Source organism: Rhinolophus sinicus, chromosome 3, assembly GCF_057876585.1.
Source record: "Rhinolophus sinicus isolate RSI-liver-muscle chromosome 3, RSI-T2T, whole genome shotgun sequence".
Lineage (NCBI taxonomy): Eukaryota > Metazoa > Chordata > Mammalia > Chiroptera > Rhinolophidae > Rhinolophus > Rhinolophus sinicus.
In genome coordinates this window covers 183,368,294-183,394,488 of record NC_142503.1, presented here as the reverse complement: position 1 = coordinate 183,394,488, position 26,195 = coordinate 183,368,294, and the positions used below count along the sequence as shown (strand labels likewise).

The following is a 26,195-nucleotide window of genomic DNA, read 5'->3' as shown; positions in this document are numbered from 1 at the left end:
TCTTATCACATTAGCTGCCAAAAACCACACATTTTCTCACCAAGTTTTAGAATTCTTATTTACTTGTGATTTTTAAAAAAAATCTACATAAAAATAAAAACATCCTTGTGAGGTCAGCAGTTTCTTTAATGATTTTTGTTTTTAACTAAAGAGATACTATGGTTTTGCAGGCAGACACGCTTGGTTTCAAATTTTAACTAAAATTTATTAGCTGAGTAAACGTGGGCTAGAGCCCTGTCCTGTGTATATTATCGTCTTCATTTATAGAGTGGAAACTGAGGCTTAGTGAGATTAAGTGGGACAGTACATGTGAAGCACTTTTAGCAGAGTGCTTGCCCATAAAAAGCACTCGATAATTGGTAGCTATTATTAATAGGAGTAACAACACAAACCATCTCTATGCTAGTGGCTTCTTTACAGAGGAAATGAAATAGAAGATGGAAAGAGCCAGTATTTTCATCATTTTACAAATCTTTATCAGATGTACACTTTTGGGTCCAAACGGTAACCCAGCTGAAGTTTAATACCCAGGAGAACTGATTTGTATCCACTTAGGACCCTCGATAATTTGCAGAGAAAACCTGCCATTCTTGTAGTTTTCTCTTACAAAATCCTCAAAGTCTTTTACCTATTGTTAACTGACATATAATTGCCACCTCTTCTGGCTATCAAATAACCACAAAATATTACTAATGGCTAAAATAACAGCCATTTTATTACAGCTCACAATTTTGTGGATTAGGATTTCAGGCAGGGCTAAGCTGGGTGATTCTTCTGCTCCACGTGGTATCCACTGGGGTCACTGGTTGGTATTTAGCTGGTATATGGATCAATCTGGAAGGTCCAAGATGGTTGTGCTTCTATGCTTGGGGACTGTCAGAAGGCTAGGCTCAGATGGGGCCTTCTCCATCTCTATGAAATCTGTCTAAGGGCCTACCCATATGGTCTTCCATAGTTGCACTGTTATTGCCTTCCAGAACCCCAAAATTATCAATCAAGAGTGGTGGTGGCTTGGGTCTATGCTGCACTTTTCATTGTACTTACATGTGAGTCATTTTACTCAAATTGTAGAAGGAATGTGATTCCAGCCGCTGCAGAGTTGCATCTATTGATAAGTAGCTGAACGTCACAAAAATATAAGACAAAGTAGAAAGTTAGTAGGGTTGTAAACTCCAAACTTACTATTAATTTTGATGTAACTTCTTTGTCATGGGGTTCCCAGATAATAAAATATACACAACCCTCATGACTACTCCCTAATTATGTTAAAATAAGCTAATTTTTTTTCAGATCCCATGATACCTGAAAGTTTCCCAATACATTAAATCTTACTCATTCTTACTCTTCTAACTGATACTTCCTTCAGAAACTTTCCCCAAATTTCCCGATTAGGTCAAATTTCTCATAGTATATGCTCATACCTCCTTTCACTAATTATCATCGTGCAAATTGGATGATATTTGATTTATGTTGTCTCATTAGCCTGCAAATTCTCTGAAATGGACAACCATGTCTGTTTCTGCTGGCCATCAAAATCTTGAGTCCCTTTCATAGTGGTTGGCACGTAGTGGACTCCCAATAAATATGTTAGGTGAATGAATGAATACATGAACAAATAAGTGAGTTACTCAAAAAGCAGAAAATGAAAGACATTAGAAAAGAACTCAAGAATGAATAAGAGGGATTTTTAATGGAGTAGCTAATAGCATGGGATTACAGAGGTAGTTTCAAAGATGAAGAGAAATCCGTGGATGCCCTAGTGGAACATTCCTTAGAGGTGGGACGACATGTTATCTAAAGACTTCTCTTCTTGATTTTAATGAGGCTGAAAATTCAAGGTTTTGAACTTTGTAAGCAAAAGATAACTCAAAAAATTAAAATACTGAAAAGGGGAAAGGAGAAGCTTCTAACTACAACTGACTACAAGAATACATGAGGAATGGTGCTTCAAATAGTCTCCTCAAATTCCATCTTATACTAAGAATGATTAATGTAGCCAAATTCAATGACTGCTTTTTGTTGAGAGGCACTTCTATGATATTTGGGAAAATTAATGATTAACAGATGGTGTCCACCTGTAGCCATAGCGGAGATTCTCAACCTTGGCCACACAGGTGAACTACCTGGAAGGCTTTTAAAACGTGAGATGTCCAAGACTCAGTCCAGGATAATTAAGTCAGTGTTTACGAGGGATGGGGAAAACACTTTATTTTTAAAAAGCTTCCCAAATGATTCTAATGTGCAGGCAGGGTTGAGAACCACTGGCCTATACTTTGAATTCAATCTGCCTATACTGATGAAATTGAATAATTTCATTAACACAATTTTTTAAAGAGAAACTCTTACTGTTCTATTTGAGTGTTTACCATGGTCATTGTTAGTATTCTAAAGGTCCTGTGCTTTGTGTTTTGAATTATCTATTTTCTAAAGAATTATCCTTTGATTTATCAGGTCTCCCAAGCTATTGCCACTTGTGGATAACATTACATAAATCATTTTGATCCAAATATCGTATCTCTAATGTAGAGGACACAATTGAAGGCATTGGACAAAATTAATTTATTGTGTAGAGATTGTGGGGATGTATAATGGATGAAGCTGAGCCATTTGAAAGACAAGATTAATTTTAAAGTCTGCAAACTTGTTTATGTAACTTTGTATCATATCCATGGCTCCAAATTTTCTCCTGAATTTCTTAGTTTAGAAGTGTGAAGCTTTCTCAAGGTTTCAGTGGGATAGTCATTCAGCCCATGTCATAATAACTGAAGTTCCAGTGTCTCCAACTGAGTGATACCTCTTTAGAAGGCTCTTATAGCTCAGGTGTGGAGCCAACATGTAAGAACCATTTATTCATTGGGACAAAAAGAGTGATTCCTTGTTTGCTTATCCCATTTTTATAACCAGGAAAAATCAGCTCCTACTTCTTCCTCAAATTTCTCTTTACCATTTAAATCTTATGTAATCACTAAGGTGACCCTATCATTTAAAATCTCTAATAGGATGTTTTTATGAGTTAACTCAGGGTGCTATTAATAATAATGCCAGAATATTAGGTGGTAATTTGTACTGTCCCAGGCAAACCTACCTACCATGTTTCCCCAAAAATAAGACCTAGCCGGACAATCATCTCTAATGCATCTTTTGAAGCAAAAATTAATATAAGACCTGGTCTTATATAAGACCTTTTATTATATTATATTTATTATATTATATTATATTATATTATATTATATTATATTATATTATATTATATTATTATATTCCCAGTCTTATAGTAAAATAAGACCGGGTCTTACATTAATTTTTGCTCCAAAAGATGTATTAGAGCTGACTGTCCGGCTGGGTCTTATTTTCGGGGAAACACGGTAGGATCATCCTGCTGATCTCTCTCTTGCCCTCTAGATATGTCACCTCTTTAACTATTATTCATGTATGTGTATGTGTGTGTCCTTTCATTCAACAGATATCTATGGAACATTTACTGTATGTCAGTAAATGGGAATTGACCAAACAGACACGTTCCCTAGCTTCAAGGGACCCATAGCAGTGGGCGATACAGACCAGAAGTAATAAATGGGATTAACATGTAAGATGATAAGTGTTCTGAAGGGGTTCAGAATCTAGCAGAATCTCCCCAGAGGAACCCTCAACAAGATCTTCCCGTAGGCCCGTATATCTGTCAATCCTTCTTCTTCAATTGCCCATCATGTTCACTTCAAACCTTCTCAAATTTCTAACCCTGACAGTCACCCTCAACATGAATAGATAATCTTTTCATAATTTATAGAAAAGATTAAAACCCTGAGTTGAGAATGTTTTGAAGTCCCTTCCAAGAAGCCTATTAATTTACGTGCACCTGCCCCCTCTCTTACTGTGACTATCTTGCTGCAATGTAAAAGGTGACCTGTAGGTCAGTCCCTCTGCTTGGATTCCATCCTCTCCTGCCTATTTAGGAAGCTCAGGCTCTTAAAATTGTTCTTTCTTCACTTTTTTTAGGCTCCTATCTACTGACTCCTTTTTTCCCCTGGTCCCAGTTACATCTACCTGTTCATGACGCTGGAGTCTCAGTCTCCACCCAAATATCTCCCCTGAGGATCCCTATATACTCAGCACATCTAGTCTTTCTTACTCTGCTTTTTTTTTTTAACCGTATCCCTTATTCCCTTGTAAAGTAGTATATGATGCTTTATTATGATTTTGGTTCAAACTCCTTCAAATGATTCACAGGCCCTGCACTTGCTTACCTCCCGGTTTCATTTTTCACTACTTCCCCCACCCTTCCATTCTCAGCAAACTTATTTTAATTTCACAGACAGCCCAGGCTTTTCTCTTCTGCTTGGAAATTTCTTTCTACCTATATTTATTTATTTAGCCAGATAATGCAGATAGCAAATTAGGTGCCATTTCCTCCAGGAAGCCTTCCCTGACCACCCCCCTCCCCCCAAATCCGGTAATACATCTCTCATATGAGTTCCCACAGCACCTTTTAACTGACCCATCACAGCACTTATTAGTTTCTTAGGATGGAAACTGGGGGCTCCATGAGTATGGTCAACTGTTGTATGTGACACATCTAGCAAAATGCCAAGCACAAAGTAGGGCTCAGTAAATATTTGTTGAATAGGCAATTGTATAAAGGAAGTGAGGGAAAAGAAAGAGCTAAAAGGGAATTTGAGGTTTTTAGCCTACAGGCCACTAAATGGTGGTACTGCTAAAAGGAGAAGGAGCAGTTTAGGGGGAAGATGAGTTTATTTTGGATATGCTGTGTATGGTGCTTGTGGGGCACCAAGGTGATAATATTTGGAAGGAGGTTTGTAATGCAGGCCTAAACTGTAAGAACAGGTCAGGGCTAGAGATATTCACTGAGGAATTAGTTTTATTAGATATTGATGAAGCCAAAGGACTGGGGGTGTTCATTCCAGAAAGAAGAAGGTATAGAAGATTATGGCAAAATAAATAAAGAACCAGTATTAAAGCGACTGAATGAAATGAAATGAAATGAAATTGAAATGAAATGAAATGAAATGGAAGCCAGGAAAGGAGGGTAAGGAAGAGTAGCCAGGGCAAGACAATAGAAAAGGAACGAGGAAGCAATATCAAGGAAACAAAAGGAAGCCAAACTATGAAAAAGGACAGGCTGGTCAGGAAAATAAAAAACTGCAGAGATGTCCAGTGACAATGGAGTCTCAGCCTTTGCACTGCTGACGTTTCGGATAGGTAATTCTTTGTTGGAGGTGGGGATATCCTGTTATACAAAGTTTAGCAAATCCTCTGTCTCTACCCATTAGATGCCTGTAGCACCCTCATCTCTAGGTGTGACAACCCAAAATGTCACATGCCCCTGAAATGACACAATAGACACTCAATAACTGGTCACGAAATGAATAAATTTAACCAGAATGTATACAGGGTGCTCCCGGTTGTATTGTCATTGGTTATTCCTGAATTATCTGTGTTTCTGGTCAGAACTAATTAAATAAAGACCTGGTTCATTTCATATATAGACACACTCTTTGTCAACTCAGTGTAGGAGTTCTTTTTCTCCTCACTCTTGAGTGTGTAGCAATTCCGTTTCCTAGGGTTTAGATTATTTTTAATTCTTTTTTTTTCTTAAGTGAGAGAACTCTGAAATCATTGGCTACATTTATGGCACAATGTAAACATTTGTGAAAAGTGAATCAAGAATTGGTAATCAGGGTAGACAGAGTATAGACAGATATAGAAATCTGTTTAGGGGAGAGATTCCCAGCTAAGATTTTGTCACATTCCTAGATATATTAAAATACATCAAGAATTATTAAATTTTCAAGACCAAATGAATTTAAATTAGTTTTAGGTTTAAAAAAATAATTTAGGAATTAGTGGAGATATAGCAAAATCAAATAAACATCTTGTACATAAAATTTTCACATACATTAGAAATATACATATAGATTTATGCAAGTATAATATATAACAAGTATTTTTCTTGATAGAACACATTTAGAAAATAACATCACAATTGCAAACTTTTCTTTATATTAAAAAAAAAAAGACTTACATCCTGGAAATATTGGGAAGATTTGAAAATGCACGACTGGGAATGGTTTTCAGATGAGTCTCTACAAACTTCCTATGAAAATAACAGTTACACAATTAGAGTGTTAATCATTAAACCTTTCCAATGACTTACCTTAATTATACAGAACACACTATTAGAAGTATGATGGTCCTAACAACATATATTTCATGATTTGCAATGAACAAAAATAATACTCAATGAAGAAACATAATTTTTTCCCCAATAAAACAAGAACTGAGAGTGAGATTCAAATGCAGAAAATAAATCTTCGTACTTTGTCTTTGAATTAGCAGGAAACTAATATGCCATCATATTCAATTTGTTAGCTAAAGGGAAACATAATACATTCATAAGTTCATTAAGACTACAGAATTCATATCATGCACTTGTCAATGGAAATGTCTTAGAGTGTCATCAGAATACATATTAAGAGGAATTAAAGGTATTTGATATAGCTTCAAGATTAAAAATAGTGTATGGTTACAATCTTTTTGTCTGAGCAACTGTTACCTACATCATCAAATCATCTATCTGCTGCAGTTTAGAAATAACTGACTGACAAGAGCTAATTCTTCTCAGGATTGTGACATTTTGCATATACAACTTAAACTGTGGCTTTTCTCCCAGTTTGCTTTTTTAGATACTTTTCAGAGGTCTGAGACTGTTTTCCTTATAGATAATGAGACATCTTCATGCATTCCAGTATGTCTCTCCACCTAAATGCTCATTCTTTTTTTTTTTTTTTTTAACTTCCTTCCTTTTCTATAGCAACTGCTTGAGTAGAATCCTGTAGGGAAAGCCGTGTACCTACTGTCCTAATTCACTTCACAAAAAGATAATGCCTCACTATGCTTATCATCTCCATGGGTCTGTTTTTGCTGTTTAAATATTGGTAATCACACAGGACGTCCTTTTACTACCTTATTTAAAGAGAGTAGACTAAAATTGTGTATTTTTCTTTCCAGGCTGCAGGGTTATTTCTCAACAATCTATTTCTTTGATCTAGGCATTCTTTGAACTTCTAATATTTGCAGGGATTGAATTATATTTGGAACTTCTGTTTTCTGGTTCCGCTTGTGAGGAGCCCGGAAATCACCCCTTTGTCCTAACAATAAGTAAAAAGCTGAACAGACTGAAAAAAACAACAACTCTTCTTGGACCATAAGAGAGGGGAAGACATAGGGCAAACCACTGTCCCCAGAATTGGAGACACAGGTGAATACAGGGAGTCCAGCTTTCCAAAGCAGAGACTCGTGAGTCGAACGGCCCCGGGACCAGGTGCCAGGGTAGGAAAACCTGAACTGTGATTGACGAATCCCTGGAGCGCAGTGTAGACAACTCTGAGAGTTGAAAACTCCAGGGAAATCCAGTCATAGGGGGACCTCCACAATTTTGTGAGATTTACCTCCAAGCACTTGACCAGGTTCTCATAGTAAATATCAGAGAAAAATCCTTGTGCTTCTAGCAAAGAGAGGGGAAAAGGAGCTATTTGGAAATACACCAGAGGGCTCTGTTCTTAACAAGGCCTGTCCTCAGGGGAAACTAGTTAACCAAAGCCTAACTGACCTGGGGAAGGGAAATAGCCAACTCCAGCCGGCTCTAGCCACCCTGTCCTACCCAAGGGGAGAAACAACCTGAGAAACACTTGTGAAGTTTACAGTCCAGAGGCACAGGTTCACTAAAAGACTAAGAGATAATCACAGGACTACATAATGCTTCCCTTCCCCCACACCTCACCACCACATCACTAAAGGTCTATTTACAGCAGTTCCTTTTACCTGGTATATCCTGTCTGTCTATCAAGAATTATATCTGTAACTTGCCAACTTAAAGCATCAGTGTGGGGGCAGAGCCCCAGAAAGAAGTTTCCAGGCTCTCGGCCTCACATAGAAAGGTGTTGGCTCAGGTAGTAAATGGCCAACTGTGATTGCATGGCCATCAGCTGTGGCTAGTTGGCCGTCAGCTGTAACCAGTGAGCCATTGGCCACAATATAACTGCTGTGGCTACGCTAGAGAGGAAAAAAAGAGAAAGAATGGGGGCCAGCAAGAAGATGGCGGCTGGGCTGGCAAGTGTGGATGGCGGTTTGCGGACAGTGTGTGTGGGGGCAGAGCCCCAGAAAGTAGTTTCCAGGCTCTCGGCCTCACATAGACAGGTGCTGGCTCAGGTAGTAAATGGCCAACTGTGATTGCATGGCCATCAGCTGTGGCTAGTTGGCCGTCAGCTGTAACCAGTGAGCCATTGGCCACAATATAACTGCTGTGGCTACGCTAGCAGGAAGAGAGAAATAATGGGGGCTAGCAAGAGATGGTGGCTGGGCTGGCAAGTGTGGATGGCGGTTTGCGGACAGTGTGAATCCAGCCTCCAGTGAGAGTATAGTGCCGCCAGAGAGAATATAGTGGTATGACTCCCCTACCTATGGCTCCGTGGGTGTTCCTTTTTGGCCTCACCATATCCTGCGTTCTTGTATGGGGAGCAGGAGCAGAGACCCCGCAGGCCTCCCTGCATGACAATCAGTATAGCCAAATTAATTTATAAAAGGACTATTAACTTGGAGGGAGGTGATGCCAATAGCACAAGGATAGATTGTCAGCCCTGTGCAACCCTTGGTGTTTCAGCATGAAATCCAACATTGCCTTAATATGATTTCAGAAATTCAGGTCCCATAATTTACTTGCCCCCCCTCACAGGTCCTTCCTTTACATTCCTTAATTGGATTGATTTAAAAGTCTGTTGATCCAAGTCCCACATTCTGAAGTTACAAAGATATGAGAATAACAAGTCCTTTGACTAAAATCTCTGAGTAAAATCAGGCCATTCCAAAGGAAAGCAAAGAATAAGGCACACACACACCTGTTGGGTATCATTCAAAGAGATAGAGTTTCTTCAGCTCAGAGATTGTCTTACTTAAAGATCATACCCTCAGGCGTGGATCTTGAGGGCATACTTATCGTAAGATTGCAGACACTGCTTGTAGATAGCGTGGGCCTAATTTATAACTTTGGTTGGCTAAAAATTTGGGGGGTTATTCTGTGTTCAAAAGTAAATATCATATATTTAATTAAAAAGAAAATTAGAGTAAGGCTACAAGGTTTCTAAGAAGTTTGACTTGGAACAGAAATAGCATCTAAATGCAATTTCATACACTTTGAGGTAAAGTTTCAAATAATGTCTACGTTCTTTCCCATTATATGAATTTCTGAAACACATGTTTCTTGAATTCTCTTTCTCTCTCATACATGTAAACACATACACACTTTAAGTTAGAACAAAAATCTTTCTCCTACTACTGAGTTAGTTGCAATTGATGGGTTTCAACACACTATTCCAAAATCTATGTTACCTGGGAATATTAAATATTTTAAGCTGGAGGAATTTGAGAAATAGCAGATGCAGGAAGGACTCTCTGACCCTCCTTCTCCCCTGAAGCAAGACATAAGAGACTTAAGCGGGAGGTGCCCTCCCTACACCTGGAGGAAAGGAGTATCCTTATCTCTGAAGACACTCAGGAATCTAAACTAAGAGGCCTGGCTAAATTTTTCACAGTTTACTACCCTCAGCTCATACCCGTTTGTCCTATCCCATTTTTCCATGTCTTTCCACATTTCATTAAATTAGCTTAAAAAACAGCTCACTGCCTCAGGTCTTCATTTCCCTGTGAACGCTTCCATGTCACCTAAAACTTATATTACATAAAGTTATATGCTTTTTTCTTGTAAATCTATCTTTTGCTACAAAGCTAATAAACTAGAAAGGTGGAAGGAAAAACATTTTCTTTTCCTCCCGTATAGTTTCTGGTGACAAGGATGGAATAGTAAAAGGTTGCGGTACTCCACTCTCCTTGGAGACTGCAGTTGAGAACGGAGACAACTGACAAAAATCTGGCTGGTAAGAGTTCTTACTATATTTGCTTTGTGGAGCTTTCTTAGTGCTTCGTCTAGAGAGGAAGATAAAAATTTCTTTTTGCCTCTTCCTTTCCAAATTCAGATTAGCAGAACCAAAAATTTGTAAGAATTAGTTGTTTGGATTGTGACTCTTGTGAATTTGCTTTCGAGTACCCATTGTTATTATGGATCCTTTCTCTCCCAGGGACAGCTATTGCTTTTCTTTCTGTTTTTTTGTGTGTGTCCTGAGAGTTTTCCTTGGTTTTCCACCTGCCATGGTGTGTGGGTTGTCAGTTACCTTTCAAGTAATCCACCTAAGCAACAAAGATGCTATGTTTTATCAAAATAACTTCCTGTGCTTCATGCTGTCTTGATCAGATCTTTTGATTATTTAAGAAAACCTAATCTTCTTAGTATTACTGTGTTTCCTTGAAAATAAGACCTAGCCAGACCATCAGCTCAAATGCGTCTTTTGGAGCAAAAATTAATATAAGACCCGGTCTTATTTTAATATAATTATTAAATTATTAAAATAAAACCGGGTCTTTAATATAATATAATATAATACCCAGTATAATATAATATAATGTAACATAATACTGGGTCTTAATATTAATTTTTGCTCCAAAAGATGCATTTGAGCTGATGGTCCGGCTAAGTCTTATTTTCGGGGAAACACGGTAAAAGGGTTTTGTTCACAGCTTTGTAACCTTCTGTATTTGCCTTTAAAATCTTTCATTGTCACTTTGGTTAAATAGATGACCAAGATCTTGTTCAATCAAGTGTTCACACCTTTTGACGTTTTTGAAAAACTTCCCCAAATCAAATTCTAAATAAAATCTTATTGACTTTGAACTAACTTTGAAATTTCCCTGAGCATCCCTGAAAAGCAGACTTAAAAAGAATTTATATGATCAATCACTTTTCTTGCTGCACTTATGTAACTAATTAGGCAAAGTTTAATAAGACTAGACTTATTTTTGCAAATAAAAGCAGTCTTTGATCATCTTTTGTAGAAATGGAGGTGACTGTAAAGAAAAATTTTGTTGCAGTGAAAAACTGTAACCCACTTTTGTGACTATTCATTATCTTTGAGCTATTTTCGTCTCTTTATAAAGTGAATCCTGTCATTTTGTGCATTTTAGTAATAATTAATGTTTCCGGTTTTCCTCCCATCTTCCTGACTTGGCATCACTACAAACGAAAACTGCCCATTTCCCAAAGCTCTGCAAGCTGAAGCTGAACAATGATATAAACTTTTAGGAAATCACCATAACAGATCACGCATGGGTACTCTTCATGCCTACTGCTCTGTGGGTCACTCAGAAAGTTCTCTGGAACACCCAGTGCTATCACCAGAGATAGTCAAACTGCAAACCAGAAAATTCATTGGAGTGTTACTGCCTGTCCTTACTCTACCACCTAAAGATGCTTTGAACCCAACCTCTAGAAATCTTTTTGACTGACTGCCCTCTGGACTCAAATCTGAGTTTATAATTTGTTTTAAACATTAACCTGGTTTCCTTTTCCTTCCATAGAAAATGTCCCTCATTAAATGCCTGATTACTAACACCATATAGAAGCTTAACTTAAGTGGGTGCCCCATTTCCACCCACACTACCATTTCCTGAAATGAGACACAACTGTTTAGGACTGGCTTCTTTCCAGGACTGAGAGACTGGGTCCGTGGGATATGAGAAAATTTACCAACTAAGTTTCTGGGCTGTCAAACTTCTTGCGGAAAGTTTCAGATGGGGGAATGATGGGTTTCAGGACATGCGGCTACCCCAAAATATGGCGCCTTGGCATACTTAATATTTTAAGCTGGAGGAATTTGAGAAATGCCAGACGCAGGAAGGAGTCTCTGACCCTCTTCTTCCTTGAAGCAAGACATAAGACCCTCATGTGGGAGATGCCCTCCCTGTACTTAGAGGAAAAAAATCATCCTTATCACCAAAGACAAAGGGATGCTGAGAGGAATATGAACAACAGGCCTTGCTAAGTTTTCCCCAGCGTACTACCCTAGCTCAACCCCTTTGTCCTATCACATTTTCCCACCAGTTTCCACTCTAAATAAATTTGTGTGCTTTTTCTCTGGTAATCTGTCTGGTTACAGAGCCCCAGTCAAGAATCTAGAAGGGTAAACAGAAAACAATTTTTCCTCTTCTACCTAGCAGAAGACAAAAATATTCAAAATGTTAATATTTTGTCCAATTCCACAAACAAGATATTCTGCTTACCCAGATTTCTCACCAAAGAAAGCTCACCAATACACATAGACCACTAAGGATGATATATCTCAGAACAGCTGTCTTACAATGATACAATATGCACAATGAATTCTAAACAAAAGTGAAAGGGGGAATGCCAGCCATCCTAGCCTAAGATGAAAAGGAATTATCTATTTACTGAGGGAACTCAGTTAATATGATGATTATAATGCCGCCTGAGACAGAAGCCTGACTTCAATTATGCTAAATGAATGAATTATTGGAATGGCAATTGAGCATAAAAACTGTCAAATTCATTTTAGCAGCTTGTGCATTTTGTCTGGATACATTCATAGCAATAATCTGGAAAGAAAAAAATGCATTAATGAGTTAAATTTAAAAAAAATTTTGGTATAGGTTGCTTCTCTAAAATTCATCATATATTAGCTTAAGCTTTCGTTCGCCTTCTTCCCTAACTTTTAAAATGTTATTAGTCTGATTAACATTATGAAAACACATAGGAAGAGTTTTCTTCCAAGGCATTTATTTCTCTTCAAATAAAGATAAAAATCATTGTCTGGGACATGGCATTTAGCTAATTAAATAATGAAGATACGATATTGATTTACAGAGCCTTTGTTCCATTTTCCCTGATAGTTTTACTATAAGACGAGAGTCGTGGAGAATAAGTTATTATAATATATGGGTGCCTTCCCTACTCCTAACTGACCCTAGATGCAGGAGCCTTAACCCATATGAAAGTTTTGTGGTCTTTTTCTTTGTTAGGCAATAATTTTGTAGCTAGAGCTAATTGACAGGAGTGTTTATGTCAACCTGTTTCTCTTTTTGTCACTCCATCGTTCCATTTAGGGGTAAGCAGCTGGATGATCTTTCCATTGTCTCCATTTTCAGAAGCAGAACTTGTATTCAAAGAATCTTGTAACACTTTGATTACTGCCTTAAAAGCAGATGGCAGAGCAAAAAAAAAAAAGCAAATGATTTTGATTATGTGGCCCAAATATTTTATTTTATTTTTAGAATATATTTTGAGTATTTGTGAAAAGGAAAAATACCTGCTATCTAAGTATATATTCTTTTGACAAAAACAGAAAAACTTCAAGGTGTTATCCTATTGTCCAAAACAGTATCAAAATAGTATTTGTTTCATATGAAAAATAGGTACTGAAGAGACACTGTTTTTCATTTGCCTTTGATGGTTCAAAATAAGAAGGCAATAATTATTCTCTCTAAAATACAATGAAAAAACTCAGAAAACTTACCTTATACAAATAGTACCAATGTTTACTATTAATGACTAAGGCACCACATGTAAGGCATCAGGAAACAAAGTTCACAGCTATAGTTTCATATCCTAAGTGGAGTATGTACATTTAATAGTTAAACACGTTGGCTTTAGGATATAGAAATTACAAGAGAGAATACATATTGAAGCTAATGATGTAATTGAATTTATTTTTTCTATGACTTATTTAACCAAGAATGATCAGTGAGTATGTGACTTAGTGTGAAATGTTTTTTTTTTTTTTGAGCCTTGCTGAGGAAAGATTTATATTTCTCAAATGTCTGCATTTAGAAGATTTAATGCAGAAATAGAAATGACGCATGTGAAACGCCACTGACTGACGTACAGATTTTTCAGACTAGGATCCAGTCTTAAACACTGTCTTTTTTGTGTTTGCAGTAGCAGTGGGGGAGGGAAATCTGGTGAGTGCTAGTGAAGAGAGCAGACAGTTTCCTTTTCCAATAAGAACAGTTTGTGCAATTAAAAAACTACTATTTAGTTTACTGCAATTTGCAACCATCTCCTTATTCTTTGGATTACCTGTAAAATTGTTCCCTGTTCCCTCAACTTCAAACATGAACAAAAAAACCTGAAGAATAGGCTAATTCTGTTAGCAAGAAATATAGATAAATAGATGATAAATAGATATAGATAGACAGATGGATAGATAGACAGATGATAGATTGCAATATCCAAACATAAGGGATTTATTCAATAATTATGGTACAGTCACTAAATGAAATATTATTCTGCTATTAAAGTTTATCTAGAAGATGCATGAAAAGAGCATGAGAAGAATTTAAAACATAATTGATTAAAAAACCAGTTACAAAACATATATACATTGTAAAACTGTTTTACATAAATTGCACAAGAAAACTTCTAAATAGATGTACAACGAAATATTAATGGAAGTTTTCACGGAGTGGGATTAGATATTTAAAATTTTTCTTTTTGTGTTCTGTGCTTTCTAATTTGTCTACAAAAACATGTATTTCATTTGAAATCAAAGGAAGGTTATTAACCATTTAAAAAGTGAGGATAGGTAGAACAGGGTTGGATCAATATTATTCATAACTGAGCATGCTTTATAGTTCTAGAAAAATCATTTTTTCATTAAAAGGTCAAAAGCATGGCGGTTGGGTATTGGGGACAGTGGAAAGAGAAAGTACTGGTTCTTTCAACCAAGTATGGTTGAAAATCATTTCTTATTGACAAGCCTCTTGATAAAACAAAAAAGATATTAAAGCAATGTACACATTTCCTCCAGGGAATCCTCTCAATTAAAAAAATAACAAAAATGAAACCACATGACTTTCTATTTTGAATGAAGTAGTTTAAGTGGATAGAAAAATCCAATGCATCTGTATCTGGGAGGTCATATTCAGATAGTTCCAGTCAGAAGGGAATTCTTTATTAGAATAGAATTAGAAATACTATTCAGTAAAGTTCTTTGTTGAGTGAAGCCATTGGACATAGAAAAGCTGGTTTCACAAAACAAAAAAATCATTGGTAAAAAGACTTTAACATTCACTTTGCAGCATGAGCTGTACATAGTGCTTCTATGTGTCTTAATTCATTGAGAGGTAAAAGGATTAATAACAAAACATTTCATCCCATATCATAACTAGAGTTTACTTTCAATGAAATTCAGAGTAAAAATTTCAGATTTTTAGAGAAAATGTATTTTGATGTGATAATCTGGAGAGCTCTAACCTTGAGGTGAAAAATGAATTTTACTAAAAGCAATATAATTTTTTTTTTCTTGAAATTCAGTATAGGATCAGTTTTCTTTGGTCTTTTTAGCCAAAAGACCAGGCCAAAAAAAAAAAAAAAGAACTCAGTCTATTCTGTTTAGACATCAGAAAGTAGTCAATTGAAAGTTCCCTGTAAAACTAATTTTTTTCCCCTCAAGGGCTCTTGAAGGTTCACATTGGAATGTTATTGAACTTGTTTTTTTCAGAGTTTGTATCAGCTATTCTCAACTGTCCTCTTTGCTTCAATATGTATGCTCCAGTAATTGTAGGGAGTGTTTCCAGAACCTATCAACATCATTCCTTAAACATCAAGGGGATGCTTTTTATGACAAAACAGGCTTTATGCAGGACGCTACTGAATCCAACATGATTCGCAGCACATCCAACCCATGCTGTAGTCCAAAGTGCAGTGTGAAGTAATTACACAATATAAAATTATTTGGAGGCAGTGCTGGTGAATTATTTTTATAGTCCTGAGACTTGGAAATTCCAGACAATGTTGGACAGTCTCAACAAACTATGTAACAGACAACTGGCAAGGATGCAGAGTCCCTGGTATATTTTTTTTAAGAAAAGCCAAGTTATTATTTTACCTTCTTTTCTTTAGAAAAATGTCAAATGTTTTGATCAATTCATAGGCCCTGGGTAGCCAAACTTAGAACAGTTATCCAGAATGGCCACACTCATTCCTACCACGTAGTACAGAAAATTTTTATTTCCATGAATCAAGCATAAGGAGACTTTCATTGATTTGGTTTTTTCCTCATCAACGCATTTTAAAAACTAAAATCAAGTCATATATAATTTATTTTCTCTCCATCGTAATCATAATAATAGCTAGCATACATAGAATTCTTCTGTGTCCTAGGCTCTGTGGTAATATTGTTACATGTATTTTCTCATTTAATCTTTACACTGATATGTGAAGTATACCACAATGATCTTTATCTTATAGATTAGAAATTGAAAATTAGAGAGGTTAAGTATTTTGTTCAAGAATCTTGCTCAGGGACTATAAGACTACACACACACACACACACACACACATTCACACAACTCTAATCAATCATTTTGTCATACTGCTTCTTTAAACATATTTTATATTTAATAATATCTGTGACTATTCATGACTATTATATGTCAGAAAGCTATTAAGAGACTGCAGATAATCTAGATGAAGAACTGATAATCCAAATCACAACAGGTCTCCCTACTTCCTCCCTTTTTTCCTTCTTATGCCACATGGTCTGCCAAGCTATGGCTTAAAATATAATTGAGAAGCTAATACACACCATCATCAAAAGTAAATCATAGAAGAGTTTGATCACATTGAGTAAAATGAGATGGAGAGGAAATACATACACCTATATTTTTTTTAATTCCCCAAATAGTCCTATAGCCAAAATAAGGAATTCTTTCTCAAAAATATGAAAATGAAGTAGTTTTTTTTTTTAAGTAGAAAAAGTAAATGGAATAACTCTGAGAAAATAACAATGTGCCTTTGTTCTGATTTTTAATTCCATTAAGTTTATCAGATGATTCAGATTTTTTATTTCTTTTTGTGTTAGTTTTGGTACATTGTATTTTTTTCTAGAAACATGTCCATTTAATCTAAATTTTCAAATTTAGGAACATAAAGTTGTTAATAATATCTTTAAATGATATTATGATTATTTTAAAAATATCTGTGGACTCTGTAGTGATATATCCCTTTTCACTTCTAATTCTTTTTTCTTAATGAGCTTCACCAGAGGCTTATCAATTTTGCTAGTCTTTTCAAAAAATCCACTTTAGGTTTATATTAAAAAACCTCTTAAAAATTTTAAAGTTGTTGCCTGATAATTCATTACCTCAATCCCCTGTACATCCATTTTTATTGCTGTTATTTCTCTTGATTTTTACCATATCATCTTCTCTTCTCATTTATCTGGTTATATATTATTGTGTGCAGGACATTGTATATGAAAAATATGTTGTTGAAATAATTTGAGGCTTACAATTATCTTCCTCCAGGTAGGATTTACATTTGTCTTTGGTGGTTAGGGGCACCAGCAATTTTAGATTACCTCAATCCAAAGGGACTGAGACAATTTGTAACTACTTTAGACCCAAGTTTTTTTTCCAGTTACTCATAGGTGGAGTCCTTTGGGATCCCAACTCAATGTGTAGAGTTTTACCAGAGATCACTCCTTAACAGAATTTATATTAGTTTTTTTTTTTTTTTTTTTTTTTAAAGCCATTTAGCTTTATGCAGCTGCCAAAACCTTTGCTCAACTTCACGTTTAACTACTTCTTCCAGAATCATCAGCCACTCCTAGGATTCACCTCTCTGGGTTTTCTTTTCTTCTTGTTTATTTAACAATTCTTTACTATAGTGGTGGCTGTGAGATTAAAACATTTTTTTTAAATCCTGCTTTGCTAATATTTACCATTGGTTCGTGATTTCTTAGGTTTATTTTGCATGTGTGCATATTTCTTTCCCATAATCTGGAAGATTTACGGTTCAATTTTAGATCTAGTAATTTTCTCGTCACCTTCTAAAATATAACATTATATAATATTGTAACTTGTCTCTTTCTTTAACCAGTATCTATTAATTCCCCAATCTGACTAATAATATTTTTAGAATACTTTGTTTCTTTCACCTTCTTGCTTTTTTTTTTGCTGTACTTATTTTGTTTAGTTATGTACTTGATCTTAGATCATCCTTAAACAATAAACTTTGAAAATGAAGAAATGAGTATACTTGAACTGTCTCCCATCTTCTTTTCCCTCTAGATCCTGATTTTTGTTAGTTATATTATTTTTGCAGAGTAACAATGTATTACATTTATATTCTGTTCTATAACCATAACTCCCCAAAGTTATTTTAACCTTAGTTCTCCATGTAAAAGCACTCAATGCTCACAGCTGTCCTTTTACTATAGTTAATACATTTATGTCTTGGTTGACTTAAGTTTGCTAATTATTTTTTAAAAACTCACATAGTCTGTATTTCCTTAAATTCTTGCATATTTAAAAAAGTTATTGCATATCTGAACAGTTAGTAAAGGGGCCTAATGTGTCTGGGTATACAATTTAGGGGTCACACTTTATTTCCCTGAGAACTTTTCAGGCATGACTTTATTCTTCCTAGCACTAAGTGTGGAAAAATTTGAGGCTATCTTAATTTTTTTGTTTTTAGTATGAGATCTTTTTCCATCTCTGGATACTCTTAGGTTCTTTCTTTTTCTCTGAAGTTCATTAACTTTACTAGGTATTAGTAAATATTTATGTATGCTGGGATACTATGTATCCTTTAATTCTATAGATTCAAGCCTTTTTTCCCCCCTAAGTTGCTTTTATAGTACAAACACGCAGTTTTGTTGTTGTTGTTTTTTCTGTATTGAAGAATATTGGAAACAGTGTGTTTCTCCAGGACCCATCAGCTCCAAGTCGTTTTCCTTCAATCTAGTTGTGGAGGGCTCAGCTCAGAGTCCAGTCACCATTTTCAATCTTTAGTTGCAGGGGGCGTAGCCCACCATCCCATGCGGGAATTGAACCAGCAACCTTGTTGTTGAGAGTTTGCGCTCTAACCAACTGAGCCATCCAGCTGTCCCTCAAGCCTTTTTTAAATTTTTTATTCTGGAGTTTTTAAAATTAAATTTACTGGGTGGTATTTGTTAGGATTTGGATATTTTTTGCTTCATTTGATTTGTATTTTAAAACATGTGTTGCACCTGTTGGATTTCCTTCTCTATTTTTTATCTACATTTTTTTCACTACTCCAGTTTTTATTCTTTTCTGTTTCAATTTGCTGTTTTCCCAGTATGTCTTGACCATATTTCAGCATTGGCAGCATTGTTGTTCCCATTGAAGGCTCTATTTCTATGATAACTTTATTTTTCTCTTTCACATCTATCCTAAGATTTAGCCAACTAATTCTCATAAAAATCTATGCTGCCTTATTCTTTGTTCCTTGAGATTGTGTATCTCAGATTTGAAGTCTTGATTTATAAATGCTATTTTATTTATTAAGTTTTGTGAACTCACAGACAACTCTTTGGTAACAAGTTTTAGTTGCTCTACAGCAATAAAAATATTTTGGTGGGTGTTCTTTCCATGACTTTTTTGTTTTTTTGTTCTGTTCCTTTTCTCATTTATTGGAATAGGTTTTGTTTGTTTGTTTGTTTGTTTGTTTGTTTGCATAAGTCCTATGCTAATTCTTTTTTGATAAAAACAGTGTTTTCTCTGGATGTGGCAGAATAATATATAAGAATATGTGAAGGGCCAAAGTGGTAGTCTGGGATAGTAGAAAGATTTTTCAGTTCACATCAAGGTCTCAAATAATATGCGGTTGTGTGTGTGTGTGTGTCTGTGTGTGTGTGTGTGTGTGTGTGTGCGTGCATATGTTAATGGGGATGGTTTAGCCATAACCTTTTCACCCATCCATCCATCCATCCATCCATCCATCCATCCATCCATCCATCCAACAAATATTTCTAATGTACCTACTCTGTGTTAGGTACAGTTCTAGGTTTGGGAAATATAGTGATTAATAAAACAGAAAAAAAAATCCACGGAGTTTACATTCTGTAGAGGATAAAAATTGATAGCCTCAGGCTGCTTATCATTCAGTTTCTCATCTGGTTTGCCAAACAGAACAATAACTTCTTGAAGACTTAGCTTGTCTGCAAATGTTCTCACTCATCGTCACATCCCCCGCCACTGCAGGGTATCTTGTGGAGTTTCAGGGGCTTCTTGAGTGCACCCATCTTGTTCTATGCATGTCTTGTCTCTTGGTATGTGCTGCCTTCTTCAGAGAACTTTGCCCTTTTAGTCTATGATCCCCAGTGCCCCCCTTCTTTCACGTTATTCCCTTCCTCTAGTCCAATTTTCACTGTATTGATAGCTGTTCTTCATGTATATTATAGTTCAAGTTATTGAGGATTTTCTAATAATCACAAACAAGAATGCCTGCTGCTAATTATCCTTGTTGATTTTGATTGGTTTCCAGAGACCAGTATAGGCTCTAGATGCCCTTACTATCCTGAGACTCAACAGGGAACTTGAGCTTAGATAGGTTCAGTGATTTGGTCAAGGTATCACATATAATTTGTAATAAGAATCCAATACTAGAACTCAAGTGCCTGGACTCCCAGTTCAATGTCCTTTTCATTATATTTTATTGTGTGTAAAAGATATATAAGTATTAATAAACAAACCAATATTAAGGATTTATTAATAAAAAAAAACCCTCAGATTTTTCCTAACCCAACTTTCTACCTCTTCTCACAATAAAAACACAACTATATATTTCCACTGATTTACTTCTTGTATTAGTCTGAGTTCTCCAGAAAAATGGAACCAATAGGATGTATACGTACATACAGAGAGGTTTAGTATAAGGAATTGGCGCATGTGATTGCAGAAGCTGAGAAGTACTAACATGTGCTGTTGGCAAGCGGGAGACTCAGGAGAGCCAATGGTGTAGTTCTAGTCTGAGTCCGAAGGTCTGAGAACCAACAAAGGCAATGCTACAAGTTCTAGTCCAAAAGCAGGCTGTCTCGAGACCCAAGCAGCTGGTACTTTGGTTTGAGTCTGAAGACAGGACAAGACCAGTATCTCAGGCCCATCAGTCAGAGATTATGGAGAGATTATGGATATTACTAGAGGAATTCTTTCCCATTTGTTAGCTCTGTACACCAGCAGCTCCCAGTAAGCTCTGAGTCCTCTGACAGTACATCAAGGTATGTGCCAAGGGTAGACTTGAATCCCACAGCTACTACTGCAGGAGTACAGGTAGACCACAGTGTATAAATTAGATACTGGCCTTTGGAGCCAGACTGCCTGATGTTGTAGCCCAGCTTTGCCACATATTAGCTGTATTATTTTGGGCAATTTATTGCCTCAGACCTGTCTCATGGGGATTAACATACAGAAGGTACCTAGAACAGTGTTTGGAACTTAGTAAGCTCTCAATGAGTGTTGGAAGTTAATTGTATCCCGTATTTACTATTGTGGAAACATTAAAGGTAGTAGGTTTTGTATGGACCTGCCGTTCTTCAAGTGTGGTCCCTGGACCAGAAGCATCAGCATGAACTAAGCTCTGTGTTAAATAGAGGCGATAAATAAATGACCCTGAAAAATACACGGGCTAATGGGAAAGACAAATAAGTAGTTCAATAGAGGGCGTGAAGCTCTATTATAGACAATTGTATAATATGGAATTTGGGGTGATCAGGCTTCCCAGAAGGAGTGACATTTGCACTAAGATGTAAATGACAAGTAGACATCTGCCCTTGGGAGAAAGACATTCTGGGTAGAAGGACAGCATTCCATTGATGGTCAAAGCCTATGCTCTGTTTATTTCCTTATCCCCGTGCTCCCATCTTTTGTGCTATTGAAATTTCATAAGGTGACATTCACATGCTAGATTTCTAATACACATCTAACACTGTAACAAATGGAACATTTTGCCAGTCTTGAAAACTGTACACTAGAAATTTAATATAAAATTTTAAATTGACAATAATTACTTCTCCCCCTCCTTTTGTGCCTCTGTACCACAAAACAGAATTCTCTACCATTTTCTCCTTCAACTACCCAACATCTTTGCCAGCCTCACGTTTTCAGAACTGCTTTTTAAAGACACTTTCTAGATGTAGTTAGAACTTTATGGCAGTCAAACCCCATGCTTATTGAACGTTTCTCAGACAAAGGTATTTATGTTTTTTTGCAAAGTCCAATTTCTAACTTTCAAAAAAATACCATGTAACTTAGAAAGGTTTTGAGTTTATATCAAAACACTGATCATGATCCTAATACTCAGAATCAGACCATTTCTGTATTCACACCACATAAAACGATTCTAAGAACTCTATCCCCAACACTCACGTCACCAGTCTATGGAACTGAAATGAAAATTAGGATCAGGTGAAAGTTTACTTTTAAGGAACATTTGATCCCACACAAAATGAAACGTAAAGCATAAATTCTGTTCTTCCTGATCCTCTGGTTTCTCCCTGTCATTACAATTGCCCAAACTGTCTGTGTGAGGAAGCAGGTCTTTGGGAAGCTTTTAGGAAACAACTTTTTGAGATTGTGTTCCACTAACACACCATGACTAATAGCTGTAGAAACTATGACTGTGTCTCCAAGTCATTTTATGCCTCCTTCTTGGTGTGGGAATTCTACGACCAGTCCGTTAGCCTCAGTTTGGTTGCCAACCTTGCTCTCTTGCAGTAAAATTGTGGCAATTAGAGCATGTTAAAGAGTCTGGTAATATTAACTGTGCAGTGCCATTGTTCAATCAAAACTTTAGGGCTTGTACTGACAAGTCCAGGCGGATACTAACGATGTGATGAGGAGAAGGGGGGGAGTGGAGAAGGAATCTGTTGAAGGCTGTGTTTTCAGGCACTGGCTTGCTTTTCATGTATAGTATCTTATTTATTCTCTGTTCAATCTTCTAGACACAAACTAACTCCCCACCCCCATTCTGGACTCTGACACACAACAGAAAGATGTTTGTTATTTGGCACCATGGGAATCAGCCAGGAGACCTCTAAAGTCATGGATTGGCTGCTGATATCCAACTACTCTCTCTGGTCTGACCCTTAAGCTCAGATCATCTGGTTTCCTCCTGGGGAGGCAAACACTTCCATAAAGGCAGATCCTCTAGGAGGCCTCTGAGAAGGACCATCCCTGATACTGTTTTCACTCCTCTTCAAGGCTGCAAGCAAAGAAAAAACAGGTCCTTCTCACAGGAGGGCCGGGGGACCCTGATACAGAGCAGATCTCTGATTGGCTTTTGGTCTGAAAGAATTGAACCAATAAGATATTTTAGAAATGTTTATTTATTGCATTTCTCAAATTAAGATGAATTTTATAGGCCCATCTCTCACAGGTATATCCATTTTAATCCTAAATGCAGTATTAGTACACGTGTTTTTCCACAAATCACTCTATGAGTAGAAATCACCCCATGGACGTCATGACCCATAAGGTTAACACATGAAAATCCTTTCGTCAAGGATTAGGATTATACTCTATCCCAAATCAAGCCAAGTAAATATAGATGATGCCAGACCACTAAACATTGTTTTCTCAGACTCTAAAAGGGCAGAGTAAAGATCACTCCTTGAGCCATATGTGTGGTCCAATATGAAGAGGAAGCTTTGGAGGACAGAATACAAGCTCCCTGGCTGTGAAGTCCAGGCCAGTCACCTAGTCTCCCAGAACGCCAGTGCACAGTGTCAGGAGAACTTGTTCACAAAGCCCTTGACTCATAACAGAGTGCAGGGAACTATAAAGAGTGGCTATAAATTTTCATTGGCTTGAAAACTCCTAGAAGATAGGGCGTGTATATTTATCTTCGTAGCAACAATACTTATCACAATGGTTCTTATCTAATAAATCTTACATAACCATACGTTCATCAGGGTAAAAAAAGACTCCCAAATGTCTCTACAATCACATATACCTGTTAAGATTCTCCTCACGAGAACTATGTAAGAAAAAAAAAAGTTCTCATTTTTTCAGGGGACTTTTCAATGTCATTGAAACAAAGAAATAAACTTTTTTCTAGAAGTTACTACATATGACTAAAAATTCTAATTACTGTTTTTTAAACTGTAATTATTGTACCATAATTTTTAAACTTGATAAACTAATATACAAACTGGTTTTTTGAAAAAAAAAAAAAAAAAAAACCACAAAAAAAAAAACAACTAATAAAATAGACAAACAAAGCAAAATTCATCAGGAAAAAAACAATACATAATTGTAGTATTAGGAATGAAAAAGAAGCTACAAATGCTGCTGTACAGATTTATAAAAATAACTTAAAAGACTATGAATATAAATCTAATACACATATTACATAATACATAATACATTATATGCTTTTAGGAAGTGAAGTCCAAAGAGGTAAAGCAAGGCAGTACATGAATCGAGGGTACCGCTGTGAAGCCTGGTTATACCTCGTATTGTACGAGCAGGTTATTTACCCTTTTTAATCCTTTCCTCATTTGTAAAATGAAGGTGGTTGTGTCTGCCCTACTTATTTCACAGGGTTATTATAACATCAGTGGAATTAATACATGCAAAAGCAATTTAATCAAAGGACTTGCTAGTAACTGTTTTGCCCAAATCCCATAGCTCTTTCGAGCAGAGGTCAAATTATTTAGAGCTCTTGTCTGTTGTTAATTCAGTCCTCTTCCTATCACTCCTAACTGACCCCAAACTCCGAAACTTCTGTGTTCCCCAGTTCCAAGGGCACGATAGCCAGATTATAATCTGTGGCACATTATAATCTGCTTTCCTAGTCAGGGTTAGCCATCTCAAAACTGCAAATACTTGTCTTTTTTGTTATCCTGGGGGTCGTGATAGGCAGACCAACACACCTTGAAAAGCAACTCTGTGAATAAATATTGATTGTGGACCAATATTATTTCTGTATATGAAGGAAAACATGTTTTTCTATTAAATATGATACTTTACACTTGCCCTCCAAAGCAATACTTTGGGGTACAGAAAAAATTAGAACTTTTACTTATAATTTTTAAAATTCATACTTCTCAAATTTGTTTTTGTGTGCTCTTTCTATAATTTACATGTTAAATTAATGCAGATGTGTCTATGAAATATGCATATATACACATATATTTTAGAGTGCTGATTGGGAGTATGCAAAAAAAAAAAGGGAGGGGGAGGGGTTTAGAAGCAGAAGGCAGAAAAAAATTGGACCAGTGGGTGGACAAGTATAAACTAGATTCTTCGTGTTTTTTTTTGCTTAGCACAATAGTAGAGACAAGTAGCACATTTTCATCTCTAAGTACGTTTTCAAACTATAGACTCTGCCACTTGCTGGTTACATGCCTTGCTAAATTACTTAATGTCTCTGTGCCCTCATCCTTAAAATGGGGGCCATAACAGGACGCACCGCATGCTATATTTCCAGGTAGGAGAAGGATAAGTAGGAAACCCTGAATTCACCAGGATGGAAACTCTCTTCATAAGAAGGCCAAGTGGTTGGTAAACCTGCACCGTTCAGATTTGTCTTCCTCCTTGTGTATCAGCAAATCTTAAATCTGACTTCCAGTACCTCTGAGTCAGAACAGATCAGAGAAAAATGAGGTGCAGGCTACTGCACCAGAGCTTTGTGGGGTGAGCTGGCAGGACTGGCAGGAGCTGTTGGCAGGACCGCTCTCACCGGGAGACAGAGTAACTAGAGGAGCACGTAAACTGGGCTCGGTAGCCCTATCACTGAATTGTCTTTCGTAAAGGAATAGATTTTTATATAGATTGCTAAAGATAGACGGTCCAAGCAAGGAGAACAATATGTGCAAAGGCATGGAGGTGTGAAAATGCTTTTAGTTTGAGACATGTGGGGACTCTGAGCAAGTGTAAATATAAAAGCCAAATAAATGCATCATGCTTATTTGGGCCACTGCTGTATGCTTTATATACACAGCTTAATAAATGTCCTTTGTTGTCTTGATAGCTGAGTAGAACATATAGGAGATAGCAGAATCATCTGTGGGGAACATTTTCTTTTTCAAATCGCAAGCCCCACCTTTGGGGTTCTGATATATACCCCTGAAGTGTTATGTATTGAGCCAGTCTTACAAATATGGAGATGGAGGAGGGAGTCAAGTACCATTATTCTAGGTTAGTGTTTTTCAAACTGCAGATTGTAACCCACTGGTAGATTGTGAAATACATTTTTTTGTATTATGACTGTCCCTTTTGAAAAATGAAATAAAATAGAACACACATTCATAAATATATATGTATCCTGGGGCACAATGTAAAATGTATTTTTTACTGTGGGTCATGGTCAAAAGTGTCAGTCCACTGGTGTGTGTGGTAGTTGATGGAAGCCCCAATTAAAGCAGTAAGTAGAGTCGGGTGGTAATAGTGAAAAAGAACTCATGGAATTTAGTGACTAACTGAATGTGGAAGGTTTAGAAAGGTGATGACTCAGAATGTCTGGCTCAAGC

General features: G+C 36.5%; 1 protein-coding gene across 1 annotated transcript in view; it reads right to left on the bottom strand.

The window, feature by feature from the left end:
* Window positions 1-26,195, bottom strand: part of TSHR (thyroid stimulating hormone receptor) — a 102,966-nt gene that overhangs the window by 47,183 nt on the left and 29,588 nt on the right. The window contains exons 2-3 of the mRNA XM_019731093.3: window positions 6,041-6,112; window positions 1,045-1,119 (exon numbers count right to left, since the gene is read on the bottom strand). Coding sequence (XP_019586652.2) covers window positions 1,045-1,119; window positions 6,041-6,112 — 147 coding nt within the window. The remainder of the gene's footprint in view (window positions 1-1,044; window positions 1,120-6,040; window positions 6,113-26,195) is intronic.